This window comes from Capra hircus, chromosome 17 (assembly GCF_001704415.2).
Source record: "Capra hircus breed San Clemente chromosome 17, ASM170441v1, whole genome shotgun sequence".
Classification (NCBI taxonomy): domain Eukaryota; kingdom Metazoa; phylum Chordata; class Mammalia; order Artiodactyla; family Bovidae; genus Capra; species Capra hircus.
This window is the reverse complement of record NC_030824.1, coordinates 13,266,440-13,292,929: the sequence shown is the minus strand read 5'-3', so window position 1 is coordinate 13,292,929 and position 26,490 is coordinate 13,266,440. Positions and strand designations below refer to the sequence as shown.

General features: G+C 49.6%; 1 protein-coding gene across 2 annotated transcripts in view; it reads left to right on the top strand.

Annotated features, from left to right (window-relative positions):
• Nucleotides 1–20,366, top strand: part of FBXO21 (F-box protein 21) — a 36,974-nt gene extending 16,608 nt beyond the window's left edge. Inside the window, exons 8-12 of one of the 2 annotated variants that reach the window (XM_018061219.1) lie at nucleotides 1,776–1,955; nucleotides 3,730–3,862; nucleotides 9,270–9,460; nucleotides 10,818–10,975; nucleotides 17,889–20,366. In XM_018061219.1, the coding sequence (XP_017916708.1) occupies nucleotides 1,776–1,955; nucleotides 3,730–3,862; nucleotides 9,270–9,460; nucleotides 10,818–10,975; nucleotides 17,889–18,076 (850 nt within the window). In that variant the 3' untranslated portion in view covers nucleotides 18,077–20,366. Of the gene's footprint in view, nucleotides 1–1,775; nucleotides 1,956–3,729; nucleotides 3,863–9,248; nucleotides 9,461–10,817; nucleotides 10,976–17,888 lie in introns of both variants that reach the window. The other variant, XM_018061218.1, reaches the window with a different exon arrangement.

Genomic DNA, 26,490 nt, shown 5'->3' with positions numbered 1-26,490 from the left:
GAAGCCCACGCGCAGCTTTAGAGTCCGTGGTCAGGCCCTTGAAGCTCTAGTGTGGCAGCTGGCCCCAGAGCTTCTCTGGACTCACGATTCACGTGAGGAGCATGGTGTGTGTGTCCCTGCTCCGTCTGTCTGTCTGTGAGCACAAATGCTTCCACGTTGCAGTCATCTTTAATGTCCTTCAAAGGATTTTACTCTTTTCTATAGCCAGCTCTTTCACATCTTATTAGTTATTCCTGGGTACCTTCACTTTTTTGTTGCTATTGAAAATGGTCATTGTTTAAATGACACTTTTTATGTATTGGTGGTGTATAGGGGTATGGCTGATACTTAAATCTGGGTTGATTGTTGGCCCCTCTGCTGAATCAATTATTAGTGATAATAATTTGTTAGGGTTTTCAGCCTTTCTGTGTAGATAGTCATATTTTCTGAATCATGACGTTTTGTTTCTTCTTTTTTTTTCCCCCAGCTGTTATATGTTTGTGTCTCTTTCACTTACTGTGCTGGCTAGGTCCTCTTGAACACAGTGAATAGAAATAGTGATAGCAGGCACTCTGCCTTGGGTGTGACTTTACAGTTTCACCTCAGACATGATGTTTGGGAGCAGTACCTTTCATTGAGATGATCAAAACTGCCTTCTAAAATTGTAATTTCCTGAGAGTTTTATTAATAACTAGGATTTTTATCCCCTCAGATTTCTTTTCTGTGTCTACAGATAGAATCCTACAGTTTTGCTCTTGTAGTCTGTGTGTGCTGAAGTTTTTTAGGGAACATCTAACTCAGTCATACAGATTTTGATCATACATCACTGTATTTGATTTGGTCGTGTTGTATTTAGAATTTTTGCCCATAAACTTGTGTCCATTTGTATGGGTCTCCTAGACTAAAAAGGGATTGAAGAGCATTCCTTATTTCTGGAACATTTATATATGTCTTGCTAAAGCTGGGCTATTGATATGACTCAAGGAAGAAATCTGACAACTTTCTAGCAGCCCAAGAGAAAGTCTCTTGCGTGATTTGCAGTCGGCATAAGATCAAAGTGAAATAGTTGCTCAAAGGAGAAAACACAGCTTTCCCGGAGAGTCCCACCCCAGCCCTTCAGGCATCCTCCTCGGGTAAATGCCATGTAGTTAGAGGTACTGCAGTAAGAACGCGCCTCCTAGGACCGCCTCCCTGCCTGGCTCTGATGTTGCCAGCCACCCCCCACCCCCACCTCACCCCGCCACCTCATGCGAGAGCTGGGTTTGTGCAGAGCAGTTCCAAGGGAGGAGCGGAGGTGGAGGCCAGGGACACAGCTCTCTGTGGTCCGGAGCAAGTTCTCACCTGAGCTGCCTGAGGGTGTCTGCAGAGCTGAGGCCAGAAGCCTTGTGGCTCCAGACTCCTCCAACTTTCATCACAGCCTCGAGGGGCCCGGGCTCCACACATAGTAACTGCTGCTCTGTGGAATTTATTGACTGCCTCAGGCATTCCAGAATTACCTCTCTCAACTGGATTTTGGATAGATCTACCTGGCAGTGAGTTTAAGGATTACTGTCTCTAAAAACCTACATTAAATGGCACGAACCAGTGCTGTTTCTTAAATACCAGTGTATCGCCATCTTACTCCATCAGAGTATGTATAAAGTCAGCTTTCAGACTTTGAACAAGGCCTTGATATTTTCAGCAGAAATGCACCTGTGTTAACATTCTGTCTCTGATTTGAGCTGTTTATTAGGGGGTTTTGACTGGTTCAGCTCTAGCCTGAGCGACAGCTCACTACATTGCTGCTCTTTGGGCAGGACGACCCTGGACATCTTCGACTACATCTACATAGATGCTTTTGGGAAAGGCAAGCAGCTGACAGTGAAAGAGTGTGAATACCTGATCGGCCAGCACGTGACCGCGGCACTGTACGGGGTGGTGAACGTGAAGAAGGTGTTGCAGCGAATGGTGGGAAACCTGTTAAGTCTGGGGAAGCGGTAAGGTTTTCTCGATTTTCCAGTTCTTTTGTAGAGTGTGCGTCTTTGGAGGCGCAAATTGCCTTACAGAGAATTTTATTTCACAAGCCTGCCTGCCATACTGAGAAGCATTGGATGCGCTCAGCACCATTGGGACCACAGGGGAGGAACCAGTTCCCATGACATAATACTGTCCAGACTTTGGATGTGCTCAGTGACTTTTCCTTGAGGTCTTTGCAATGGACTTGGACAAGGGCTCTTTTATAAAAGCTGAAAGCATTCTCCTGTAATGAAAACATTTTAGACTGGCGATTGGAAGAACTGATGCTGATGCAGAAGCTCCAGTACTTTGGCCACCTGATGCAAAGAGTTGACTCATTGGAAAAGACTGATGATGGGAAAGATTGAGGGCAGGGGAAGGGGGCAACAGAGGATGAGATGATTAGATGGCATCACCAACTCAATGGACACGAGTTTTGAGCAAACTTTGGGAGATGAAGGACAGTAAAGCCTGGCGTTTGCAGTCTTTGGGGTTGCAAAGAGTCGGACACGACTTAGTGACTGAACAGCAATACCAATCACTTAGTTAAGGGAACCGGAGAAGGCAGTGGCACCCCACTCCAGTACTCTTGCCTGGAAAACCCCACGGATAGAGGAGCCTGGTAGGCTGCAGTCCATGACTGCAGTCCGTGTCGCAGAGTCGGACACGACTGAGCGACTTCACTTTCACTTTTCACTTTCATGCATTGGAGAAGGAAATGGCAAACCATCCCAGTGTTCTTGCCCGGAGAATCCCAGGGACGGGGGAGCCTGATGGGCTGCTGTCTGTGGGGTCGCACAGAGTCGGACATAACTGAAGTGACTTAGCAGCAGCAGCAGCAGCAGCAGTTAAGGAAACAAGCAAAAATACGAAACAGGCTGGCTTCTGAGTCCAAAGAAAATTGCCCTACAAGGAAAAAAGAAATTTATACATTGGAGTCATAGTTTTCTAATGGTAGAATTTTTTTTTAAATAGACTTTAGTCTTCTTTAAAAAAGAAAAAAAAACAAAAATCAGTTTCAGGGGGACTTCCCATAAAGTCCACTTTTCTAAAGTGGTCCAGTGGTTAAGACTACACCTCCTAATGCAGGTCTCTGGTCAGGGAGCGAAGATCCCACATTCCACACAGCCAAAAACACTAAAACATTAAAAAAAAAGAAGCAGCAGCAGCAAGATTGTAACAAATACAGTAAAGACTTTAAAAATGGTCTGGATCCAAAAAAAAAAAAGCAGTTTTAGGTTCACAGCAAAACCTAAGCAAAAAGTCCAGAATATTTACCCTCTGCCTCCAGATACGCACAGCCTCCCTCACGTCAGCATCCCCTCCAGAGGCATCTGTTACAGTTGATGAACCTACCATCCTTTACATTAGGGTTTGCTCTAGATGGTGTCCAGTCTGTGGATTTTGACAAATGTGTGATGACACCCGCCCACCACTGTAGCATCATCCAGGATAGTTTCACTGTCCTGAAAGACCTCCATGCACCACCTATTCAGAATCCACTTCTAATTTATGTATGGTGCTCTTGAGGTGACTTCCAAGGAAAGCACTTTTACGATTTTAAATTAGTGGGGTACAAAATTTCTGTCTCTTTCTTCTTTTTATTAAGAGCGCTATAACTTTGCTAAACAGAGGAAGTATCAGAATCAGAGAACGTGTGGGATTTGTGTCTCATTTGTTTTAAAACCTGGTCTTTGAAAAAGCAGGCCCTAACTCGGAAGCCAGCAGGCTAAAATAAAGCTTTCTCCCTCATAGGGAGGGCATTGACCAGTCCTACCAGCTCCTGAGGGACTCTCTGGACCTGTACTTGGCGATGTACCCCGACCAGGTGCAGCTGCTCCTCCTCCAAGCCAGGCTTTACTTCCACCTGGGCATCTGGCCAGAGAAGGTAATTATTTTATCTTGATGCTCTCCCCTTGCCATAGAGAGGGAAATCCTAATTGAAAGGCGGCACTTACCGGTTTATCCTTGGATTAACCTGGGGGATAAACGCAGATTTATTCAAAGCGTCACAGTTTTGACCCATCGACTGAATTTTTTGTCTCCTTTTATTCTCCTGAAAATTGGCTATCCTGCCAGGAGTTGCCCATTCTCTTTGTGATCAGCATCTTAAACTCGCAGAACCACAAGGCCTCTGCCCTACCGCTCACCCAGTGGTGGCCCAAAGATGTCTTTTCCCCCAAGTCCCCCTCCTCCAGGGGAAGCAGAAGTTTGAAATGTTCATCCTCCAGCTGTGCTGTTAGAGACTAAACCAACCTGGAGATGTAGGAAAAGGAGATCTCAGATTTGCTCAGGTCTAGCTGCTGGGTGCAGGAAGGATGGTGCACACCTTTGGAAGCTGTTGGGTTTTGAAACCATCCCATGTGGATCTTGCAGGCTGGTGACGCCCCCTTGGCCAGCAGAAAGCCCTGTCAGCGCCTCCTGACCATGTTTGAGGTCAGCCCTGCTCCTGGCGAGCTGTGGGTGCAGCACGTGTGGCTTCCAGGCGCAATGCATGTGCTGGGGCAGCTGCTCACTCCCGTCCCACCCTTGCATGTCCCTGAGAACATGGTCATAGTCCACTTTGTTTGGACAGCCTGGTGAGAGAATTGACTTCTGAGCACTCTCAGGACCAACATCAAGAAATCGTCAGCCCTGTCACTGGAGAGTGGGAAAGCCTTCTGTAAGAAAGGAAATAGGCTCAGTGACTCAGCACAGCTTAGATTTATGGCGTCTTGTGTATTCATAGCATCACACATCTGCCGTAGTTCTGAGAATGGACGCGGCAGTAGGAAAAGTCCTGGGCTCCTATCTTAAGATGTTGCTTCCAGCCCAGACAGCAACCATCTTCCCAGGACCTCCATGGGACCCAATAGAGAAAAATGAGTCTCCCCCCGCCAAGTCACCACCTGCCTCCTAGCACCTTGTTGTCCAGAATTGAACAGTTGATTTTTATCTTTTTACTTTATTTTTGATACCAGTATATACATAACTAATTCCTGTCACTTTTTACTGTATGTTGGTTAAGGAATTTAACGATAGTTTGTGAAACTCATAGATGCTTTCAAAGTGTTGTTCCTCCCAAGTAGATTCTGTACTGAAATCACACATCAGCCTTAGGAGGAGAGGGGTTGATGTTCCCTCTGTGAGGAGCGCCTGCCAAAGCCCTGGCGTCCTGCTTTTAATGCTGGGCTCCATTTAGGGCTCCTCTGCCATTTCCAGGGAGTTTCCTCGGCCTCCTCAGATGGCCAAGATTGCCTTCCTGCCAAGCAGATGTCACTGGAGCAAGTTCCAAAACCTGTCTCACACAACATTATTCTCCTTGACGTGGGCTGCTGGGACTCCCACCCCGCCCCCCCGCCCCAAACCCCGAGCCCCCTCCGCTCCGTGTCTGAGATCAGGAGGGGAAAGTGGCCATTTCCTTTCCCACAGCTCACCTCCCCAGCTCCGTGAACTGTACTCCAGCTGCAGCAAGAAAGGAGGGCTGGGCCCCCAGTAAGGAAGACACCCGGGTGCAGAGCAGTTAGAAGGGGGTCTGCTCCAGAGGAAGTTTTGAGGTGCCCCTGGAAGGCCCAGGAAGGATTTCAGAGCAAGGAGTAGGTTCCTCTAGGGCTGGGGGGAACGATGGCTAGAGAGCTTAGGCTTCATGCCTCCAACACCTGCCACCCCCTCGGGGTGGATACAAGCTTTTTTGTCCTTCTGTAAATAATGAAAGAGGCATTGAGAGAAGTTTAGTGACCTGCCAGGGGTTCCTACAGGAGCTGATGGCACCAGGCGTTCAGATTCCAAGCCTACTCACACACTTCACCCCTGTGGACCGGGTCAGGCGAAATGGTCTCTAAAGAAGCCAACAGACGGGCACTTTCCACTTCCTGCTGCCAAACCTGCATCCTTGTGATCCAGTTATTCCTGCCTCCATTCTCCACATTTCAGTGGAAAAGAAGCCCCTCGGTTTCCCAAGGTGCACACCCCCGGGCTCTGGGTCCAGCCTGCTGCCTGTCTAGAGACTGCTAAGCCGCCTTTGCTTCTTTTCCTGGATCTGCAGGTCCCTGTTTCTGCTTCTCTTGTCAGCATTAAACACACTCAGGTCTCTCTTCATCTTTGAAAAAAGAAAAGACAAAGCCTCCCATGGCAGCCCTCTGCTTTGCCCCGTGGCTCCACCTTATCTGCTCCCAGCCCGGCCAGGGTCCTAGGGCTGACCTCCCCTTCGCCTCCTCCCGCTGCTCAGAACCCAGGGCTCTGTTCCCACCCCTCCTCCACGTGAACTGGAAGTCCGTGACCCCTCTTGTTAAACTTTTATCCTTGTTGCCAAATGCAGTGGATACTTGTCTTTGCTTATCTCTCTCGATCATGGAGGCCACTTCCCCACCACTCAGAATGCTCTGTTCTTTTGAATTTAGTTCCTGCCCTCCTGCTCTCCGTTAAAGGCTCCACACTGAGCAGGTGGGGGGGGGGGCAGTTCCTCGACTTCCTCCTGCTGTTCCCCTTGGCGATCGTACCTGCTCTCCAGTCCTCCACTGCCCTCTGTAGGCCGATGGCTCCTGAGTCCCTGCCCTCCTGCCTGGACCCTGGGTGCCACACCAGCAGGCGTCCACCACACATCTGCCAGCGCCTGTGTCCCCCTCTGGCCGCAGAGGCTGCCTGCACAGTCTTTTTCCTTCTCCTCTTAGACCCCTGAATGCATTTCAAGCACTGGAGTCAGAGTGACCGTAACCAGATGTCACTCGTAGCCCTTCCCTGCTTGGGACCCTCCGAGTGGCTCCCTCCTTGCCTGCAAGGTCAGGCTCCCACTCTCCACCGAGGCCTGCCAGGTTCTTGGTGGCCTGGCTCCACCAGCCTGTGCTTCCTCACATCCACGCTGCACTTTCCGGGCTGCGTCGTCCTGCCACCCCCGTGCTCTTGCATCCGTCCTCTGTACACGCTGCAGCTCTGCCTAGAGCTTCCTTCCTGTCCCTCAGCTCTGCAGCTCATGCCTGCTGAGACGAGATGTCAGCTTAGCTCTCGCTTCTGACCCCCTCCAGCTCTCCACGCTGTGCCCTGTGCTTGCCCTTCCACATGCTCGTGCGCGGTGTCTGAAGCTGCTTGTTCACCCAAGCTTCCCCACTAGACAGTGCTTTTTAAGGACTGGGACCTTCTGTTTTGTTCCTTTTTTTTTGTCCCAGGTCTTAGTTACAGCACACAAGACCTCCAGTCTTTGTTGTGGCAGGAGGGATCTTTAGTTGCAGCATGTGAACTCTTAACTGGGACTCGTGGGATCTAGGTATCTGACCAGGGGTCAACAGGAGCCCCCTGCATTGGCAGCACAGAGTCTTAAGCCCCTGGACCACCAGGGACGTCCTTGTTTTGTTCCTTACTGTAGTTATTCCACTGGCTCACAACACAATTCCTCCCACCCAGTAGGTACTCACAAAATTTTTAGTTGAATGAATAAGAAATGACGGGATTCGTTAGCCTGGACATTTAGCTGGCGATGTCATGGTGGCCCACCGTCAGCACAGGCCTTCGGGACACACTGGGCATGTCTTATGGCACCTTCTCCGTTTCTGGCCTCCCCCTTCACCCCATCATTCCCCCCTCCCACCAAGGGAAGGACGTAGTTATCCCTGAACCTTATCTTCTTCGCTGACACTCTGAGTTCAAGACTTCCCTTGTGCTTTGAAGATTCCAAGTTAACATTTCTTTCGCTTATCTGATAGGAAGGGGCTGCCAGGAAGGAGAGGAAGTCTGTGTCTATAGAAAACTTGTCAGAAGTAATTAGTTGGAACTGCAGAGGGGAATACAAGAAGCTTACTGTGAAACCCGATGCTTTTAGCTACAAGGCAGAACTGTTGCTAGTGCCCCTGCATGACAAGGCCGCTGCTGGGGGCGGCAGGTGGATGGGGTCAGCTCCGAGCTGGGTCTGCTACTTGGGGTCCTGCCGTTCTGTCCACCTGATACGTGTTTGAGAATTTTCCTAACAGTTAACTACAATCCTCTTCTTCCTGCTTTGGTGTGAAGGTGACTGAGACCTGGGGCTGCAAGTCAGCCCCAGGTCCGCGTTTTCGCTGCATGTCTCCATAACCCCGTGACCTCAGGCACCTTGCTTAACTTCTCTAAGCCTGGTTCCTCTTCTGGAAATCGGCAGTGACTGGACTGCTGACCTCCAGGTTGGGAGGATTAAATGAAGTTAAAAAAGATGTGTGACAGGCTTGGCACAGTGAACCAGCAGGAGAAGAATATTCAGGAAATATTGATATCTTGCAAATCTCATTCTGGAAGACAAGATTGGGTTTTAAAATAATACCTTGCGTTGCAGAAAAATGCAGTTTTCACAGCACTTATACAGGCTCACCGTGTGTCAGGAAATAGGGGAGTTTTTAATCATTATTTGATAAGTAGATAAACTAATTCAAAGACAGAAGCAGTTGAGTTTGGCAGATTTGGGGCTAGAATCCAGTGTCAATAAATAGGAAGAGATCCTTTTCTAAAACAGAAACACATCAGAGACCCTCATCTGACAGCTGAGACAGTAGGCGCTTGGTAATTGCTCACATGAGTTAGCTTTCCTTGAACTTGTATTTTTCCATAGAGGCACTAAGTGCCGTGAAGAGAATAGAACCTCCAGCTCAGGCAGTTCTGCTCTACCAGCTCATCACGTAACTAACTCCCAAGGAGAGGGCTTTCTCCCTGTTCTCCCGAACGCTAAAGTCCACTGAGTTAGCATACTTGACATGACCCATAGGCTCTCCAAGCCGTGGACCTACACACCTTCCTTCTTACATAGAGCATGATAAATGTGCTGTGCTGACGTGTGTCCATCTCCCCATGCTCTCTCTGTGACCCCTCCCCTCTCCTGCAGCCCCAAGGCCACTCTGCACTCAGCCTTTCCATCTTGATTGAAGCAGCTTTGCATTTCTTTTTCCAATTCATGAGCAGCAGGTTGAAAAGGTTTCCTTTCCGTGTATAAGACATTGAGTCCCCCCACTGCCCAGGAACGTTTGGACCTGTTAGGCTTCACCTGGCCTCAGTGCACTCACGGACGACAACCCTGGCCTCCCCGTCCCATGTGGGTCCCAGCGCCTCATGTTTTAAATAGAGTTCCTCCCACTCAGGTTGGTTGGACTTGGATGCCAGGGTCAGCCACCAGCACATGAAGCGACTCCGGGTGTACATGGCACCAGTGGGGAGAGACCCCCGTGGGTCACGGAGACTGAGGTTGTTAGCCCAGCCCACTTTGCCGCCTTTCATCAGGTTATACAGGTTTAAATCTATCGCCAGGAAGCCGAAAAGGCCTAAATGAAAATATTATCTCCTAGTCTTTCTGTCTTGTCTTGAAGGTGCTTGACATCCTCCAGCACATCCAGACCCTAGACCCGGGGCAGCACGGGGCGGTGGGTTACCTGGTGCAGCACACGCTGGAGCACATTGAGCGGAAAAAGGAGGAGGTGGGGGTGGAGGTCAAGCTTCGCTCCCACGAGAAGCACAGGGACGTCTGCTACTCCATTGGGCTCATTATGAAGCACAAGAGGTGAGTGCTCCTGGCGCCCGCCCCCACCCCGCGTGGCTGCCGAGGACACAGCGCCGTGAGCGGCGGGGACCTGACTCGGTGCAGCAGAGAGCAGGGCCCGTCGCGGCAAGGACCGGAGACCAAACCGTGTATCTGACCTTTTTGTTTGTTAAGAAGCAACTGTCTTTCCTAACGGGGAGCTCTTCTAACGATTGTAGTGTCCTGTCTCTGGGGAGTGGAAGCCCTGTCGGCCAGATGCTTCCCCTGTTCATCAGCCTCTCTGTCCCGCGGTCTCGGCTCCTTGAATCTGAGTTCGGTAGGGACTTAGCCGGTGGGTCCTATGGCTGGTGGACGAGGCACAGTTAAGCTGTCCCCCAGAGCACCTGTGCTGGTTCACACCCCACCAGCAGGCCAGGCGCTGAGAGGCTTGAGCCTCGCCGCCTTGTGGCAGTGCCAGCCCTTGAAAAGCGTGCTTCTGTAGTAAGTGGCAGATGGCATTTCGTTGTGGTTTTAATTTTCTTTTTCCTGGTTGCCACGCAGATCAAGGTTCTTTTCCTGTGTTTACTGGCCTTTCAGGTTTCCTTTGATTAAGTGCCTCTTCGGGCATTTGGCGTGTTTTTCAATTGAGTTGTTAGTGTTACTGATTTGCAGTTTCTTTATTCTGTGTATTAGTCTCTGTGGGCAGATAAATTGCAAATGTCTCTTCTCATTTTTTGGTTAGTGTTTTCCATTCTTTTACTGCATTCTTTTTTTTTTTTAACTTTGTTGTGAAGTTTTCAAGTGTACGTGAGAGTAGAGAGAGGAGTGTAATGAACCAGGTGAGGTTCCCGTGTCTAGCTTCAAAGGTTATCATTATGAGGTCAGTCTTCATTTCACCTCCACCCCCTGACTCTCCTCCTCCTCCCTGGAGCAAATACCAGAGGTCATTTCGTCTGTAGTTATTTTAGTAGCACTAAAAAGGTAAGGGATCTCTTTTTTTTTCCAAAAGACGTTTGCCCTTTTGTTGTCATAATTCAGAAAAAAATCAACAGTTTGTTAACCTCATCAAAAATCTAGTGGGACTTTGGTGTTTCCCCAGTTGTACTATTCTCTGAGCAAACTCTGAAAGGCAGTGAAGGACAGGGAAACCTGGCTTGCTGCAGTCTGTGGGGTCACAAAGAGTCGGACATGACTTAGCAATTGAACAGCAGCGGCAACGAGATAGAGTGAGCTTGTCAAGAAGAGGGGTTCTTAAAGAGGTCAGGAGTGAAATTGATTCAGCGTAGAGTGAAGGCAGGTAGATCTGTAAGAACGTGAGCCTCGGAGAAGCCACGCCATCGCCTCTGTGTCCCGCTCCCCCGTCAGGAAGCTGACGTGTGGCTGCTCTTGTGTTGATCAGGTACGGCTATAACTGTGTCATCTACGGCTGGGACCCCACCTGCATGATGGGCCACGAGTGGATCCGGAACATGAACGTCCACAGCCTGCCTCACGGCCACCATCAGCCCTTTTACAACGTCCTGGTGGAGGACGGGTCCTGTCGGTACGCCGCCCAGGGTGAGTGGCGGGCTCTGTCTGTACCTCAGACACACGTTTGAGCACTCGGATACTGCGGGCAGAGGTGGTCGGTTTGAGAGTCAGCAGTTGTCGCACAGCCATCAACCTCATCAGGGCTGATACTCAGCTAAATGTAGGTGGGTATGTATTTTTGCAGCCATATCGACCAGTTAGCTGGTCACTGCCCCGGGGTCTTTGCCCCTAGTCGCCACCACACCCCTGTTCCAAGCTGTTGCCCACTTCTGTTCTGATTGGTCATTGCCTCTGCCAGCCCTAGTTTCTGAAAGTCCTGTTTCCTAGCCACTGCCTTTGGCTCCCTCCAGGCAAGGAGGGTCAGTTTTTGCCCTGCTCATACTGCCTACCTGAACTGGAGGGCACGGAATGGGCTCTGTTGGGGGAGCCACCCTGGCACCCTGAAACTGGCAGCCAGTAAAGTTGTGCTTGGGAGAGCTACACCCCCAGTGGCCATCATGGGAACTGCAGGTCACAGCTCTGGCTCTGAGAGCAGCTGGGAGTCAGCAGGTAGGTGCTTGGCAGGTGTTAGGGGCCACTGCCTGCCCTGACAGGTGCTCACCCAGGGCCCTCGTCGTCTTTGCCTCTCTGTTTAATGGGATGAGTTTATTGCATGCCTGCCTGTCAAGGCATCCACATTGTCCCTTTTATTCATAAAAATTTAACACGAATGCTTTGCAGTGCTGCTCTGTGACAGCAGCCTTCCGATGTGTATTAACTTCTCTGAGAACTCTAAATTGCTGTCATTGTTGTCATCATACGCATTTGATACGCTAGGAAATTGAAGCATGTAGAGATGTGTAAATTTTACAGAGTACGAACACAGGCAGCTTGGCAAAGAGCCTTCTCCCTAACCATCATGCTGAACCTTTTTGCATCTCACCTAAAACATAAGGTTTGACCTAAGTCAGTATTATGTTCTGGTAAATCCAGTAATAGAAATGTTGGATGTATAAAAATCTCAGAAGTGCCAACAAGACTAGAAAAGGGCTCATGTTAATTACTATTAATTCATCAGAATATGAGAGAGGATCTTATAAAAGAGAACTTCCCTTTATTGAGACCAGAGGTCACCTAACCTCCATCAGCACTAGGGGAGTTATGAGAGGGGTCAGCGTGTACCCCATGTCAGACGGAGATATTGACAGTGGTTTTATTTAACATAAGAAGCTGTGTCAGAAAAAAAAATCCTACGAATTTTAGCAATCAAGTTATTTGGGAATTGCTGAACGATTCATGGCCGGTTTGCACCCCTACCAATCACTCAGTGCGCATTTCACACTGCACGTCATGGAGCGCATCGCGAGAATAGAGGACACTGTCAGCTCTTGGGGCCGTGTCTGCGCCCGCACCTTATCCGGTCATTGCCCATTACACGGGGTTGTTATGAAGACTTGTAGTATCTGATATTTGGGTGTCTAGAAACAGCCATATTAACTTTGAAACAGGCTTTTTAGAGTAGGTAAAGCTGGGTGTTTGGTTTCAAGGTGTTCTGAATTTGTCCAGTGTCCCAGCGATTCAGGAATGCGTCCTAATCATATCTGGGGCCAGCATGTGCTGTACGGCTCCCTGCAAGGATACTGTAACGACATTGTTGTTTTATAAATGTAGTATCTGCTTATCAGTTTCACACTCTCTAAAACTGAGATCGAAGGATCATGGGTAAAGGTAGCAAATCGCCCTTTTTAAGGTTAGATGCCGGGACCTGCAGGAAACTCTTAGGACTGAGCATGGGCATCCCTGTGTGATGCTGCTAGTACTTTGCCGGCCTGCGGTCTGCATTTGCCCAGCACGTGTGTGCCCGGGGGTGCTGGGCTCCGGCATTCAGCGCTGAGGAAGAGCTCTGTCATAGCCCCCAGAGGCCGGCCCGCCCTGCCCTGGGGGGCCCTCTCCTCAGGGTTCTTCGCAGGCCTGGCCTTCACTCCTATGCGTCCTTAATGGTTGTGTTTGGTTGTTATGTCTCTGTTCTCTCTTGGTAAAGAACAGTTCCTCAGTCTCATCTTTCCCCACTTTTTACATGACTTTCACTTTTTTGAAGAGTCCGGATCAGTTGGCTTACAAATTGTCTTACCAGTCTGGATTTGTCTCACTGTTTCTTGGCGTATTGTCTGTAAACCAGAAGTTAATCTCAGGTTGTGTTAGATGGAGTTGGGGTTTTTGGCTGGTGAGCTTGCTCTCGGGTGCTGTGTGTTTCACGCTGCGTCTCATCCAGAGGCCGTGGGGTTCCATGTCCACTGTCAGGGAGGCGGAGTTTGGTCACTTGGCCAAGACAGTGACACCCTGTAAGGGATAGTGTTCCATCTGCAGTTAACAAGAAATCCATGGGGTCAAACTATGACCCAGTCCTGGGTATAACCTGTTCCCCAGTGATGACCTTTGTCCTTATGTCTGTTTTAGCTCCTGTTGGCTCTTCCTTCCTAAATCATGATATGAAAGTTGTAAGACGGTGATTTTCTGCTGTGAGTGTGCCCTCTAGTGAAGCAGAGCTTTGCCTCCTCTCGCTTTCCTCTCCACCGCCACCTCTCTCCTCTCCTTTCCCTTGCTGTCTCCTTTCTCCTTCCCGCCTCCTCCCAAGGATTGCTGGATTTTTTGTTTAGTCAATGTGTTATAATCGTTTGGAACAATTTTATGCTCAGGTTAGCCCACATTTAGCCAGGGAGTGATCTTGAGAGGCTACATTTTAAAAACACTTATTTAAATATATTTTTGAACATATATGAGTTAATACATTTGGATTAAATTATTTTTAAACTTTCATCTTCTAAATTTTCAACCTTTAGCTGCATTGATCCTGGTAATCTGGGCAGAGCCCATTAATGAATGCCTTTCTCTTCGCTCTCCACAGAAGAGTGAGTTATAAGCCACATATGTGTGTGCCACCCTCAAATAGTTTTAGCCAGCAGCATTAAAAGATGTTTTCCATCAGTATTTTAATAGGCTCTACAGCGTTTTGCGTGTTTGTAATTTTTCCTACCACTAGGGGGCGTGCTTTAGTATTTTTCTGATAGCAGGAACTCCTGTCTCAGCTTCCCTGCATGCTTTTTAGATCCTGGAGAAAGTGGCTATCCCAGATCCTCTGAATTTAAGCCAGCTGCCACACTGCAAAGTCAGGAATTGGGCTGTGCTGTGAAAACCTGGTTCTTGAGTGATTTGTGTGTGACGGTAAATCACCTGGTTGAATGCTTGGGTCCAAGTGCGCCCTCAGCAAGCGTCAGTTTCATCCTCCATGATTTGTCCTCCACTTCCAAACTAAAGTTGCCTCCACAGCCCTCCACCCCACCCCCGAATGGACACCGCCTGCAGCAGTCTGCACACGCTGTTAACTGCGGTGATTCCCCGTGTTGGGGCTGGAGTGTAAATTTGCAGCCACCTCACAGGGCAGTTTGGTGCTGTCTTTTAAGTTGTCAGAATCTCAAGTGCCCGTGTTCCTCTGACTTGGCAGCTCCCCCAGTCGGTCCCTCCACTAGAGACGCCCTCACACAGGGGGCCTGCGGTCCCCTTGTTGTGACAGAGAAACAGTCACGCATGGGCCTCGCCTGGTCAGTGGAGGTGTATCCAGACTTGGGGACGCTAAGCTGTAGCCAAGTAAACCACATGCAGGTCAGTGCTTACTGGATGCTTTGTATGAATAAACACACGCTAGACAACACGGAGTTACCTTCTGAGCGCATTAAAGTATATTTAACTGCACGTATATGTGTTTATACAAGGACTGGGAAGCTAGACCCGCAGTCCTAGTGGTTTCCTCTTGGGAGGGCCTGACAGGTGCCCCCAGAGGACTCATGGGTACCGTTTCTAGGCTTTTACAGGGAGGTATGCGTATATTTTGATGTAGGTAGCTGAAAATTTTAAATAAAATCAGAAACATTTCTCAGAAAATATCGGGGGAATCAAATTCTTCCCACGATTTTTCCAGGCATTTTAAGTAGTCCCTGTTTAATAGTTTGCTCTTTCTTAAGTTTTATTTCACTTAGATTTCTTTCTTCAAAATTTTTTAAAACTTCAAAAAAAACTGTTTAACTCATATAGTGGATTGGGAATTATCTTCCCCTCATAACTCGTAGCTGCCAACTTCAGTGCCTGCTTTTCTCCTAAAAAACGTGTCTTTTGTTAGTAGTTTTCCTGTTTTACTGGGAGCCCAGGCAGGCAAACACCGCATTCAGTCTGTGCTCCTGGTGGACAGCTTGGAGTGGGGCAGTGAGCACCCCGTGGACTCTCACTGCCCCTTGCCTCTTGTGTTGGGCCCATGTTCAGAATTCCGTGCACCTGCCCAGTCGTGCTGTCCTTAAGCAGATGAGTGATCATGACCTGACAGCAACCTTCCTGCCCTCCTGCCAACACTCAGATGCCAAGTGTCAGCCAACACCAAGCTGCTGCTTAGTGATACCTAGAAAAAGAGGGAGAAAGAAGCGGTGCTGAAGCACGTCTGACTTTCTTCAGAGCAGGTGCTGGACATATTGTGGTCCAGACGGTTCTGTGTTGGGGGGATTTCCTGTCACCCTGGCCCCTGCCCACGAGATCATGACAGGCCCCAATCGTGACAGCCAGAAGTGTCTTCAGACGTTGCCGAGCATCCTGTGTGCGGCAGAGTGGCCCCCAGATGAGAACAGAAGGGACTTTGACCTCTTGTTGGTGATCCAGATTCCCTGCCATCATCTTGAACATCTCTGGGGCAAGAAAAGCCAACAGGGAGGCAGCTGGCCAGGTTAGGGCCCGTGGCCGTGTTCGCATCCCCATTGGCCTCCCCAAGGCGGGTACGCCCGTGACCCCTCATTCACTGCAGGAGGGCCGCATGGGCAAGACAGCAGATTTTTTCAGTCGGCGGCATTTTAGAAAGTCCAAGTTTGTTTTAATGTCGAAAGCAAGTGTAAAGAAGGAAGTGAAGTCATCTTCACACTCTGGTGGTCACAGCAGGGAGAAACCAGTTAGCAGAGCCCCCAGTTTCCTCTTGGACTCCCCAGGCGCCTGTTTGCGGAGCACCGTCCCGCAGCCCTGCCTTCCGAGGCAGCCTGTCCGGGCCCTGGGGTCTGTCCCAGCCCGTCCCCCCTGACCGCTGCTGGCAGGACAGTGCACAGGGGCGTCGTTCTTGGTCTGCTTCCCCAGCCCTGGTGGAGGCCTTGGGCCGAGTCCTCACTCTTGCTGCTGTTGGCCCAGCCACTAGAGGGCATCGTGAGTGGAGCCTCTCGTGGAGCCCTGTGAGAGGATCACAGGAGCTGGAGCCCGGGCAGGTCTCGTGGTGCCTGGCGCACCGTACATGCCCAGTTTAAAAGAGGTCACTTAAAATGTGTAGCTGTATGCACGTGTCATGTAGCAGCGCAGGTGTTTGGCCTTCCTGTCCTTTTATAAGATGTGTTTTTTCTCCCACTTCCCCCGTTGCGTCTGTTGCTCATTTTCCTGGCTGCCTGGGACGTGCTGAGTTAACGTGCCATTGTTTATTTACACAGTGACCTGCAGGTGGACGTGTAGACTGTTGCTGCCTTTTTTTTTTCTTTTCTTCTGCTCTCCTGAGCGATGCTGAGGTACTGTGGATATCCGTCTTTGCTTGTAATTGGTATGTGATTTCTCAAACTGGTATGTCCCCACGTAATCTGAGGAATCAGCCTTAAACAGCTATAAGCACAGAAGTTCTCTAAATGTTCCTTCTTGGGTTGAAGAAATATGTTACAGATTGAATTACAAACTCTTTCCCCATCTCCTGAAAGACAAAGCGTCAGTTACAAGTCACAGGCAGTGCTTCTGGGAGGCACTCGTGTTTATCCCGTGGTGTTTATCCTGTGTTCTCAGGGTGCTGGGCACCGAAGGGCCTGCAGGTGTGTTTCAGGATGTTTAACGAGCGGTGTAAGAGATAACCTGCTGCATCATTGGTGTTAGTTAGCCGGTCGACTGGGCGTGCACAGGAACTCCTGAGTTGATTGTGACTCGTTGATCAGAATCAAGAGCACCCTGGGACGCAGTCAGAGCAGGCAGGCCTGTCTGGCCAGCTGCTTTCTTGGTCCAGGTCATGGAGGATGGGGCTGGGCCCTCCTGGCTGGGGGCCCACAACCAGTCTAGGCCAGGCCTCCACGGCCAGTGGGGGAGGGCCCACAACCCACCGTCTTCTCATTGGGTCCACGGAGGAGCCGTTTCTCAGATAGCTTGGGGAGGGAGAAGCCATCTGAAAGGATGTCGGTCTTTAAAATACCTCGCACGTGCTGTCACCTCTTTTTTTTTTTTTTTTCCATTTTAAAGGAGTCATTTTCTATTGCTGTCTCTAGTGGCAAAACATGGAGCAGAGAAGGGAGGGGGCATGGTTTTCCTAAGAGCTGATACAGATGGCATAACCCCTACCCTCTATGGTCTAGGGGCACGAGCCACTTTTCCACTCCTTCACGGACCCCACATCAGCCCTGGGAGCTGGGCCCTCACCCTCAGAAGCAGGAGCCAGCACTGCAGGGTGCTCTGGGGTGGCGGGGGCAGGGGGGTGTGCAACAGAGGACGCAGGGAGAGACCTGTGACCCAGTGCTGTGAAGGCTTCAGAAACTTCACTGGTGAGAACAGAACAGGCTAGGACACCGTCGGCCCGCTGTGTGTGTGTGTGTTGGATCAGGTGAGACAAGCCCTCTGCACCTCCAGCTTGCAGACCCCGAGGGGCTGCTGGAGTTCCGCTCAGAGGAGGAAAACATTGGTGTTCTGTGCGGATCTGGCAGGGGCCCCGTGCCCCCTCCCTCCATCCTCCAGTGCCCCCCCCCACCTCTACCTCTTCCCTCCTGACTTGCAAAAACATCTGTTTCTTCCCCCCCCCCCCCCGCCCCCCCGCCACCTCAAAAATGCACTCAGAGTCTTCTCCAGAGGTCCTCTGGATAAAAGATGCTGCAGAAAAACCAGTTTTAATGAGAATGTCCGTGTGCCTCTCTGCCAACAGAGAACCTGGAGTATAACGTGGAGCCTCAGGAGATCTCCCACCCCGATGTTGGACGCTACTTCTCGGAGTTCACAGGCACTCACTACATCCCTAACGCAGAGCTAGAGATCCGGTACCCAGAGGACCTGGAGTCTGTGTATGAGACGGTGCAGAACATTTACAGCGCAAAGAAAGAGAGCGTGGAATAGAGCCTCGGGGACGCCAGACCTTTGCTGCTGCTGCTCTTTTCCAAGACGACGGGGTTCGGGGTGCAGACGTCCCCTTGGATCCCTCTGGACTCACACCACCGGGCAGGCCACTCAACTGGTCGTGCTGGTTGCCTCCTACCAAGTGGAAATCACGTGTGCTCTCTCCGCCAGCTGCAAAGACAATGTTGCTCTCCGCCTACACTAGTGATTCATTTGACAGGCACTGTCTCAGTGGCATGGCTTGTATGCTTGTCCTGTGGTGACCGTTTGTGACATGCTGTCTTCATGACGTCTCACCGTTGACACTTACAACCGTTCTTTTTCCTCATACCCCCTCCCCACCCCGCATCGCGTCTGTCTACGTCGTCTCAGAGCGTTTCGCTTGCTGGACAGGTGGAGTTGTCTGTTTGCAATCGTTTCTCTCTGATCTCTTTGTGAACCGTGTGCGCTCCTCGGTCAGGATGGTCTGTCCTTTTACCCAGGGCTGAAGCTCTAAGTGATCTTGGCCACATAGTGGATCTGGAGTCATTAACAAACTAACAGTAATCAGAATCATTCGAATTTTTTTTCCCTACTTTTTGAAACAGATTTCCGGCATTTTATCTTTTTCTTTCAATGAATTGAGAGCGTGGCACAGTTTTGCTTTCCCAGATTCATCTCTCGGATTTACGCTCATATCTCTTAAGAATCATTAGGTTTTTTTATTTTATTACATAAAATTCTTTGAAAAAATGCATAGTAATAGTCTTTGTGAATGGGTTTTCCCACTTTCATCTACTATTCCTCCCTTAAAAATAAGTGAGTTTTTTTTAATCTACTCCAGTATCGTAAGTAGATCTTAAATCAGCAGTGAGTTCTCTTTGTAGTAGGAAAGTACAATCTGCTGTTAAAATGTCTGCTTTTTAGAAGCCGTGCTCCGTGGTCTCCAAAGACCTGAAAATGAGGTTTTACTTTTATAACCAGAAATGAGAAGAAATAATGAAGTGTAGAAACTAAAAAGGGAAGGGGAGGCCTCGTGCTCCCTGTTCTCCCTTAGAATCATTTCAAGGCCTTTCTGAACGTGGCAGGGTAGAAGTGAGTGAAGTCTCTCCGGTGGAAGAGCGCAAGCTCAGTGGGAAAGGAGACAGCGTGGCCGGCATGCTCGAGTCACCATTGCCATGGCGGCAGCAGGAGGCGGCCTGTGCTCAAGCCCCGGGATTCCGGCTTCATACCCAGGCGCCGCCAGCACCCATCTTTCCCACGTTTGTGGTACCCAAGCAGGAAGGCACCTTGTCCTAACGCAGCTCTGGACTCCCACCGCTCTCCACCTGCCCCTTCTTCAGTGGGCCAGCCTTGTAGTTGACCTGTAGCAGCTAACTTCTGAAGTTAGAACCTAGTTACTCTGCTCTCTTAAGTTGAAAAGATTTCCAGTTGCTCTAGTGAATGAAGCTCTGGGGGCTGTGATCCAGCCACGCCTCACCGCCCATCTGTCCCTTTGCATGCAGTATTTCCATACTACGTTCGGCGACTGCTTCTCGTTTACCCTTCGGAAACCCTGGGATGACTAAGGTTTGGAGAAGCCACCTGAGACCACTTCCCAGCTAGTGACAGTTCTTGAGCAGATACTAGAAAGAAATGGGGATTTGGCTAGCCAGCTCCTTCCCGCCCCAATTAGCGCTGGTCCAGGGCCCATGTCCCTCATTGGTCCAATCCAAAGTCAGATGGTCTGGACGCGCATTGGAAATTGTGACCACTCACAACACCCGGCCTGCCCAAGGTTAGGGGCGTTTTACACTACTCTCATTTAAAGGTGAAAATTAGATACTATGGCATTAATATTACTGAGATGCTTTACTAAGAATCTGTGGCGCATGCTGAGAGTTAAAATTGTTGGTTTTCTGGTTTGATTTCCTTTTTTCTTAGAGTGACATTGAAGCCAAGAAAGATGGTTTTACCTTTACTGACCCGATGTAAATATGTATCTAGACTGTTTCTAAATGTGTTTCTCCATGAATGCATCATCTGGCTCCAGGAAGCCTGTGACACCTGTGTAAGTTGGTCTTTGGGCACTTTATATTTTTCTAAAAACGTGTTTTGGATCCTGTACTCTAATAAATCATAAGTTTCTTTTTAAAATTTTTCCAAATGTTTTCTCCACTTAAAAAAACAAAAAAGCCCTGTTATAAAAGTAGAACTTTCACAATGTTGAAATACTCACTCTTTGGATATAGTAACTTCTTTTCTCTTCCATTGAATGCCAAGATTTTTTTGTACAATGATTAATAAATGGAACTTATCCAGAGAAACCACACCAATGGCCTGCCGGGTCTCGTTCCAGGTAGACAGCCCAGCCATGGCAACAGCAGAGTCTTGCTTGGTTCTCATTGATTGAAATGGGCGAGAATCCTGCCTTTTTCTAACATCTGTAAGCGAACCGAGTACCTATATACTGTGATTTCCCTGCCAAACGTTAACCTTCTGAGCTGGCTGCTCACCTTGAGAGTGGTTGCAACGCAAAGATTGCAGCTTTTTAATGACATCAAGTCACATGTCTTGAAGCGAGAGCTGTGGATGCCTTGTGAGGGAAACCCAGGTTCTCGGGGTGTCGATGCTGACCCCATAGCCGCATGCCCATGGCACATCCGCAGCTTCGCACCTAGCACCATGTCTCCCCTGTGGTCACACGCATGCTGTCACACGTCGCAGCTGAGCAGTCCCCAGTTTTGCACACTCGGAACCTTTTTTTGTTCATTGTCACTCCCCAGGAGAGGAGTGTGGTGGTGTCTTCCCAACTGCTCAGGCCCTGGAGCTTTCCTGCCACGACACACCTGCATACTCGCTGCAACCCTCCCCGCCCACCCCGAGGCCCAAGGTTTGCAGGCGTGCTTTGGGAAACACTTTCAGCGAGGTGTCAGTTACACCCAACCTCGTCCATGTCGCCAGCAGACCAGTCTGGCCAAGCGTCTCATTTGAAAGTACAATCCGTCTAATCGCAGTTTGAGAGGCTGGCTTTGTGGCCTGTCTGCCAAAGCCTCACAGATCTCCATTGGAAGTGACATTCACACTGCAAATTCGTGTTACTTCAAAAACCTGTGTTAATACTCTCCCTCGATCAGCTTTATGTTTTCGAATATCCGCTTAAAGTCTTGTTTCTACTTTTAAACTGTCCGAGTCTTAACGTATTAAACTGGGTCGTGCTTCAGTGTCCTGAGCTCTGCTCTGCTACCCCCAGGCCCATTTGCTGTAAAGGGGGAAGTGGGGGATGTGTCTTTCCTTCCTCTGTGAAACCAGACTGCCGGAAGCCTTTTCTTTGGGAAGTGTTTCGTGGTCATAATAATCTAGCTGCTGCTGCTGTTTGTGGTTTTTGTTTGGCGGTTTTTTCTTTTTTCTGAAAGGAAGGAGAGACTGTTCACTTAGAAGAAATGCAGAATTTGGCTGCATGACGGTTTGGTTTTGGAGAAAACAGCTGTATTGCATTGTATTACCTTGTATTACGTCAGGCCAGGCACCAGGCACAACTGTTTATAACCCTCACAGCAACCCTTTAGGACGCGGGCCGGGCGGTGAATATTTTTGCGGGCTGCGTAAAGTCTCTGTCACATATTCTTCTTGGTTGGAAAAATGTAAGGAGAAAAAAAGCATTCTTAGCTTGAGGGCTGTGAGGCGGCAGGCTGGAGGGGGCCAGATGGCCATGGGCTATAGTTCGCTGAATCCCGCTGAGGCATAGGCCCGCCGAGTTCCCCTAGTGGACCGCTCCCAGGTGGAGAGCCCGGCCTCCGAGCTCCAGCTCCCCGCGGCCTTGCTGCCGACAACCTCAGCAGCTACCTCACAAACGTCTCGACCCTCTGCCTTGCTGCACCCTCAACTTCCCATGTTTCAGTTCTGAAAATTTAGAGTCCTGAGAGAAAAGAACATTCCTTTGGTGAATAAAATTTATGTGCAAATACAGAAGAGATGTATTACGGCCATTTAGCAATGATTGTATTAGGGTCACGCTAGTTCTGTAATAAATAGATCCAGAAATGTACGATGGCTTGAACACATAAGAACTTTCTTGGCTGACATAACACAGGGCAGGGGGAGTGGGTTGGCTGCGGCCCTACACGCCATCACCTAAGGACCTAGGACCACCACACGTGGCTTCCTGAAGCCCCCGGGCCTCCTGCCATCCAGTAGGAGTAGGGAGCATGGAGGGACTTGTCTGGAAGGGCCCTGGGACACAGGGTCCTTGTGCGGAGGCGGGCAGTGGCGCTCACTGCTTCCCCTGTCCTTCCTGCCAGGATGGAGGTGAGGGGACAGAGGTGGCCAGCTGGTTGTCACTCTGGGTGTGCCCATCCCCTGTAGGACCCACTGCCACCCAGGGAGCTGGCCGCTGCAGTCAGGCGGTCCAGAATTGCCTTGCTGGCTCCTGGCCCAGCGCGACCACCAGCAGTGGGTGTTCCTGCCGGCCACTCTGCCACCTCAGACCCATCATCCCTGCGACAGATGGCCTCGGGGAGGAGCACAGACTTCACGAGGTGAGTCACGCCCAGAACTCCTGCCTCCGTAGCCAGAACTCAGGTCACCAACACACAGCCTAATTCCAGGGGAGGTGGGCAGTGGCCGCCCGTGTAGGGGGTGGGGACAGTGAAAGGTGTGTGGGGTCCCCGCCTTATCTGTGCTTCTCACCCACTTCCTACCCAGCTCTCGGTTCTCTCGGAGCTGAGCTGTCCTCCCCACCAGTCCGCACCCCTCTCCCAGTGCCCATTCACTGGTGAAGCAGGGACAGGACAACTGCCGTGGAAACTGCCACTTGGAGAAAGAATGAGACAGCAGGCCCTGGGCCCTGGATGATGAAATACTGCGGGGCAGGTGGGTGAGGCCCCCTCCCTGCAGGGTGTGTAGGGGGTGATGGCGCCCTCCAGGAGGGACTCCCTTGGCCACTGCCTCCCGCGCCCCATCCTGCCCTCTGGGGCCCATCCTCTCTGGTCACTTCACTAGTGGGTGCTGGGGGTGCCCCCTTCCTGCAAGCCATGTATTCTTCACAGCTCCACTCCAAGATGTCCGTTTGTTTCTACAAGCTTTTGATACCTCCGGCAACAATTCCCTCAAAAACTTAGCAGGCTACCGCTACCGGTCAGGTTCTTTTCCAGAAATGTCCTTTCTTTCCTCGCTTCTCTGCCCAGTGCCTGTCCCTTCTTCCTGACCTAGATGGCAGCTGCCTGACTCTGCTGCTGCCCGGAGCTGAGTCTCACTGTAACAGGCAAGTGTCTAAGGGGCCTTCGTGGCTCAAACTGATTTCCGTCCTCCTATCTCACTGCAGTATCATGAAACAGTGACGTTGCCAACAAAGGGAGCCTGGGAGTTCTGACTCTTCTGTTTGAGGTCTAAACCAGCAGGTTTTGGCCTGAGTATCCCTCTGGTACCTGCTATCAGCTGCAAAGAGCAACCAGCACCCTGTATTCAAGTGTCTGATAACTTCCCCTAGACCTGCTGCAGTGCCTGCGGCTCCACCTTGCAAGCTGTAAGCAGCAATTTCACCAAATATAACCCCCAGCACAGCAGTCCAGCTTCCCAGGCACCCAGCTGCTGACACCGTATAGTGTGGGGTTTGGCACAGCAGTTCTTTCAAGTGTTGGTTTCTGGGGGGATTTCTTTGTTTTGGTTTTAAGTTCAAAGTGGGCTAATTTTTCCAGAGGAAGCTCTATTTCCTGTTTGACCGTGGGAAAAAAAAGACAAACTAAAGACAGCAATGTCAGTGTCTTCTGGGGAGTAGAAAGAGCTATACAGCACATTGTTTTGGAAACTTAGGAAAAGAAGTTGTACAGAATAAAGGAAGATGTAGAGGGGAAGAGCCAGTTCATTCTAGACTCCTCATGTGGTTAGATCAAATTTCCATCTACTTTTAAACATGACAGAATTCTTAATGGAAGTGTTGGTATTTAAGTTGCTGAAGCTGGGAGCAATCTGAGAGCACTTTGAGAGCTCTGAGTTTTCCCTCTCTGCAGGACACCAGTCATCTCAAGGTGGTGAGGGTCTTTCATAATCTGCCATCACGACGGTCGCTCCTGGCTGCTCCTGCACAGGTGGCTTCCCCTCGGTGTCTCTTGCCTGTCTCCACCCCAGTGCTTCTCAGCCTTGTTTTCCCAGTAATTTCTCCCCGCCCCGCTCCAGGACCCTTTTTACTTAATTTTTTCCTAAACGCCCTCACCCCATGAATAGTTCTGACCTCTTTTTGAAAAATTGAGGTGAAATTCATAGAACATAAAATTCAGCACTTTATTTCAGTTATTTATTTTTTTTTAATCTTTCGGCCATGCCACACAGCATGTGGGATCTTAATTCCCCAACCTGGGATCACACCCACACACCCTGCACTGGAAGCATAAAGTCTTACCCACTAGACTGCCAGGGCAGTCCCTCACTGTTTTGAAGTGTACAGTCAGTGGCGTTTAGCATATCACTATATTGGGCAGCCACCACCTTTATCTAGATGTGAACATTTGACTGTCTCAAAACAAAACCTTGACTCCGTGAAACCGCCACTCCCTGTTTCTCCTCCCTGCCCCCCACCACCCCAGTCTGCTTTCTCTCTCTGTGTGCTTGTCTATTCTCAACATTTCATATAAAGAGAATCATACAACGGACCTTTGGGGACTGGTTTATTTCACGTAGCATCATGTTTTCAAAGTCCAACCAGTCTGTAGCATGAAGCAGTATTCCTTTCTATGGCCAAGTAATATTTATGCATGGACCACACTCTTTTTATCAGTTCAGCTGACGCCGGACACTTGCATTGTTTTCACCTTTTAACGCCTGTGAATAGAGCTGCTGCAAACTGCTATGAAATTTTAATAGCAGACTGTATATCCACTGAGGTGTCGCTTGTGTATCTGTCCATCAAGAGTAATTGTCTTTTCACTCCCACCTGGGAGGCAGCATTGGGAAAAGTCCATCTGTCCCTTCCTACCTGACCACTGCTGTCTTGTCTTAGAGTGTCTTTCAGTGTGCCCACCTTTATGCCAGGAGCTGTGCTGAATACAGAAGTCAATCTATACCATCTGCAAATGCCAAAATGTGTATTCCAGAGAGCTCTCTTGATATGTATTGCGTAATAGTCTTTGCTTAGCATATTGACTTGACCCCACAATCTCCTGGTGGCTCAGACAGTAAAGAATCTGCCTGCAGTACAGGAGGTAGGGGTTTGATCCCCAGGCCAGGAAGATCCCCTAGAGAAGGGAATGGCAACCTCCTCTAGCATTCTTGCCTGGAGAATCCCAGTGGACCAGAGGAACCTGGCAGACGACAGTCCATGGGGTCACAGAGAGACACTACTGACGACTAACACTTTAACCAGTATCTCTTAGAACGTGTTCCTTTAAAAGAAAAACAAAACAACAAACTATTAGAGAGTTATTTGCCTCTTATAAAAGTAGGATTTTTAAAAAATGTAGTTATAAAGTTTTCTGAGCAATGGCCGCCTTTGTTTGCGACTATGTCCTAAATTGCCTCCTCAGAGAATTTGAAAGCTAAAGGACCCCTGAAGAATCAGCTGCTAGAACCCCGGTTCCTGGTATTTTACAGAGAGAAGTAATGAGGCCCACCGAGGTTCAAGTGACTTGATCTGGTGTGGGTCTCGAAGCAGGGACTAGAGCCTGGGCCTTCAGACTTAACCTCAGAAAACACCTTACTAGTAATACCATCTCTCATTATTTGGAATTCAGAACTTTGTTATTTCTTCGCCAACTGTGCTGTGACAACCACCTGGCCACCTTCAGCCACTCTGTTTCACTCGCATTGACTCTGTTGAGGGAAAATGAGGACGTGTTATTCTCCCTCCCCATCCCAGCAATGTGTGCTCTTGAAGTTGGGGATACCCTATTCCAAGGTGGTAGAGACTTTTGCAAGGGAGCTGCTTTTCACTCCTCCAGCCTTTGTGAGGTATATAACAGGTATGCTAAAAACTGCACGTAATTCACGTGCACAGTTTGCTGAGTTTGGATATATGCATCCATTTGTGTTCCCATCACCACAATCCCTGTGATAAACAGATCCATCATTTCCAAAAGTTTCCCTGTATCCCTTTGGGCTTTGGGGTTTTCATTCCCCAAAACCTCAGCTTTGCCCATGTACATGTTACTGAACCAAATCGGCTGTTTGCTCATGCGCAGTAAAGCCCATCTAGTGCCACCAGGTGGTGGTGAAGGGAAGTGCAGCGTTTATTGTAGGCGCCAAGCAAGGACTTCCAGGACAGCTGCTGCCCCCAAACCCCAAACTCTCTGATAGGGTTCAAGACAGCATTTTTGAAGGCCAGGTGACACAGGGGCATCCCAGGGTCTGTGATCAGCTAGTGCACAGTTCTCTGATTGGGTGGCGGTGAGGTAATGGGGTGATGTCACAGGTGTTAACTGTCCATCCCTAGACACCTGTAGGTCTGGGGGACTCCTTGTTTGTGG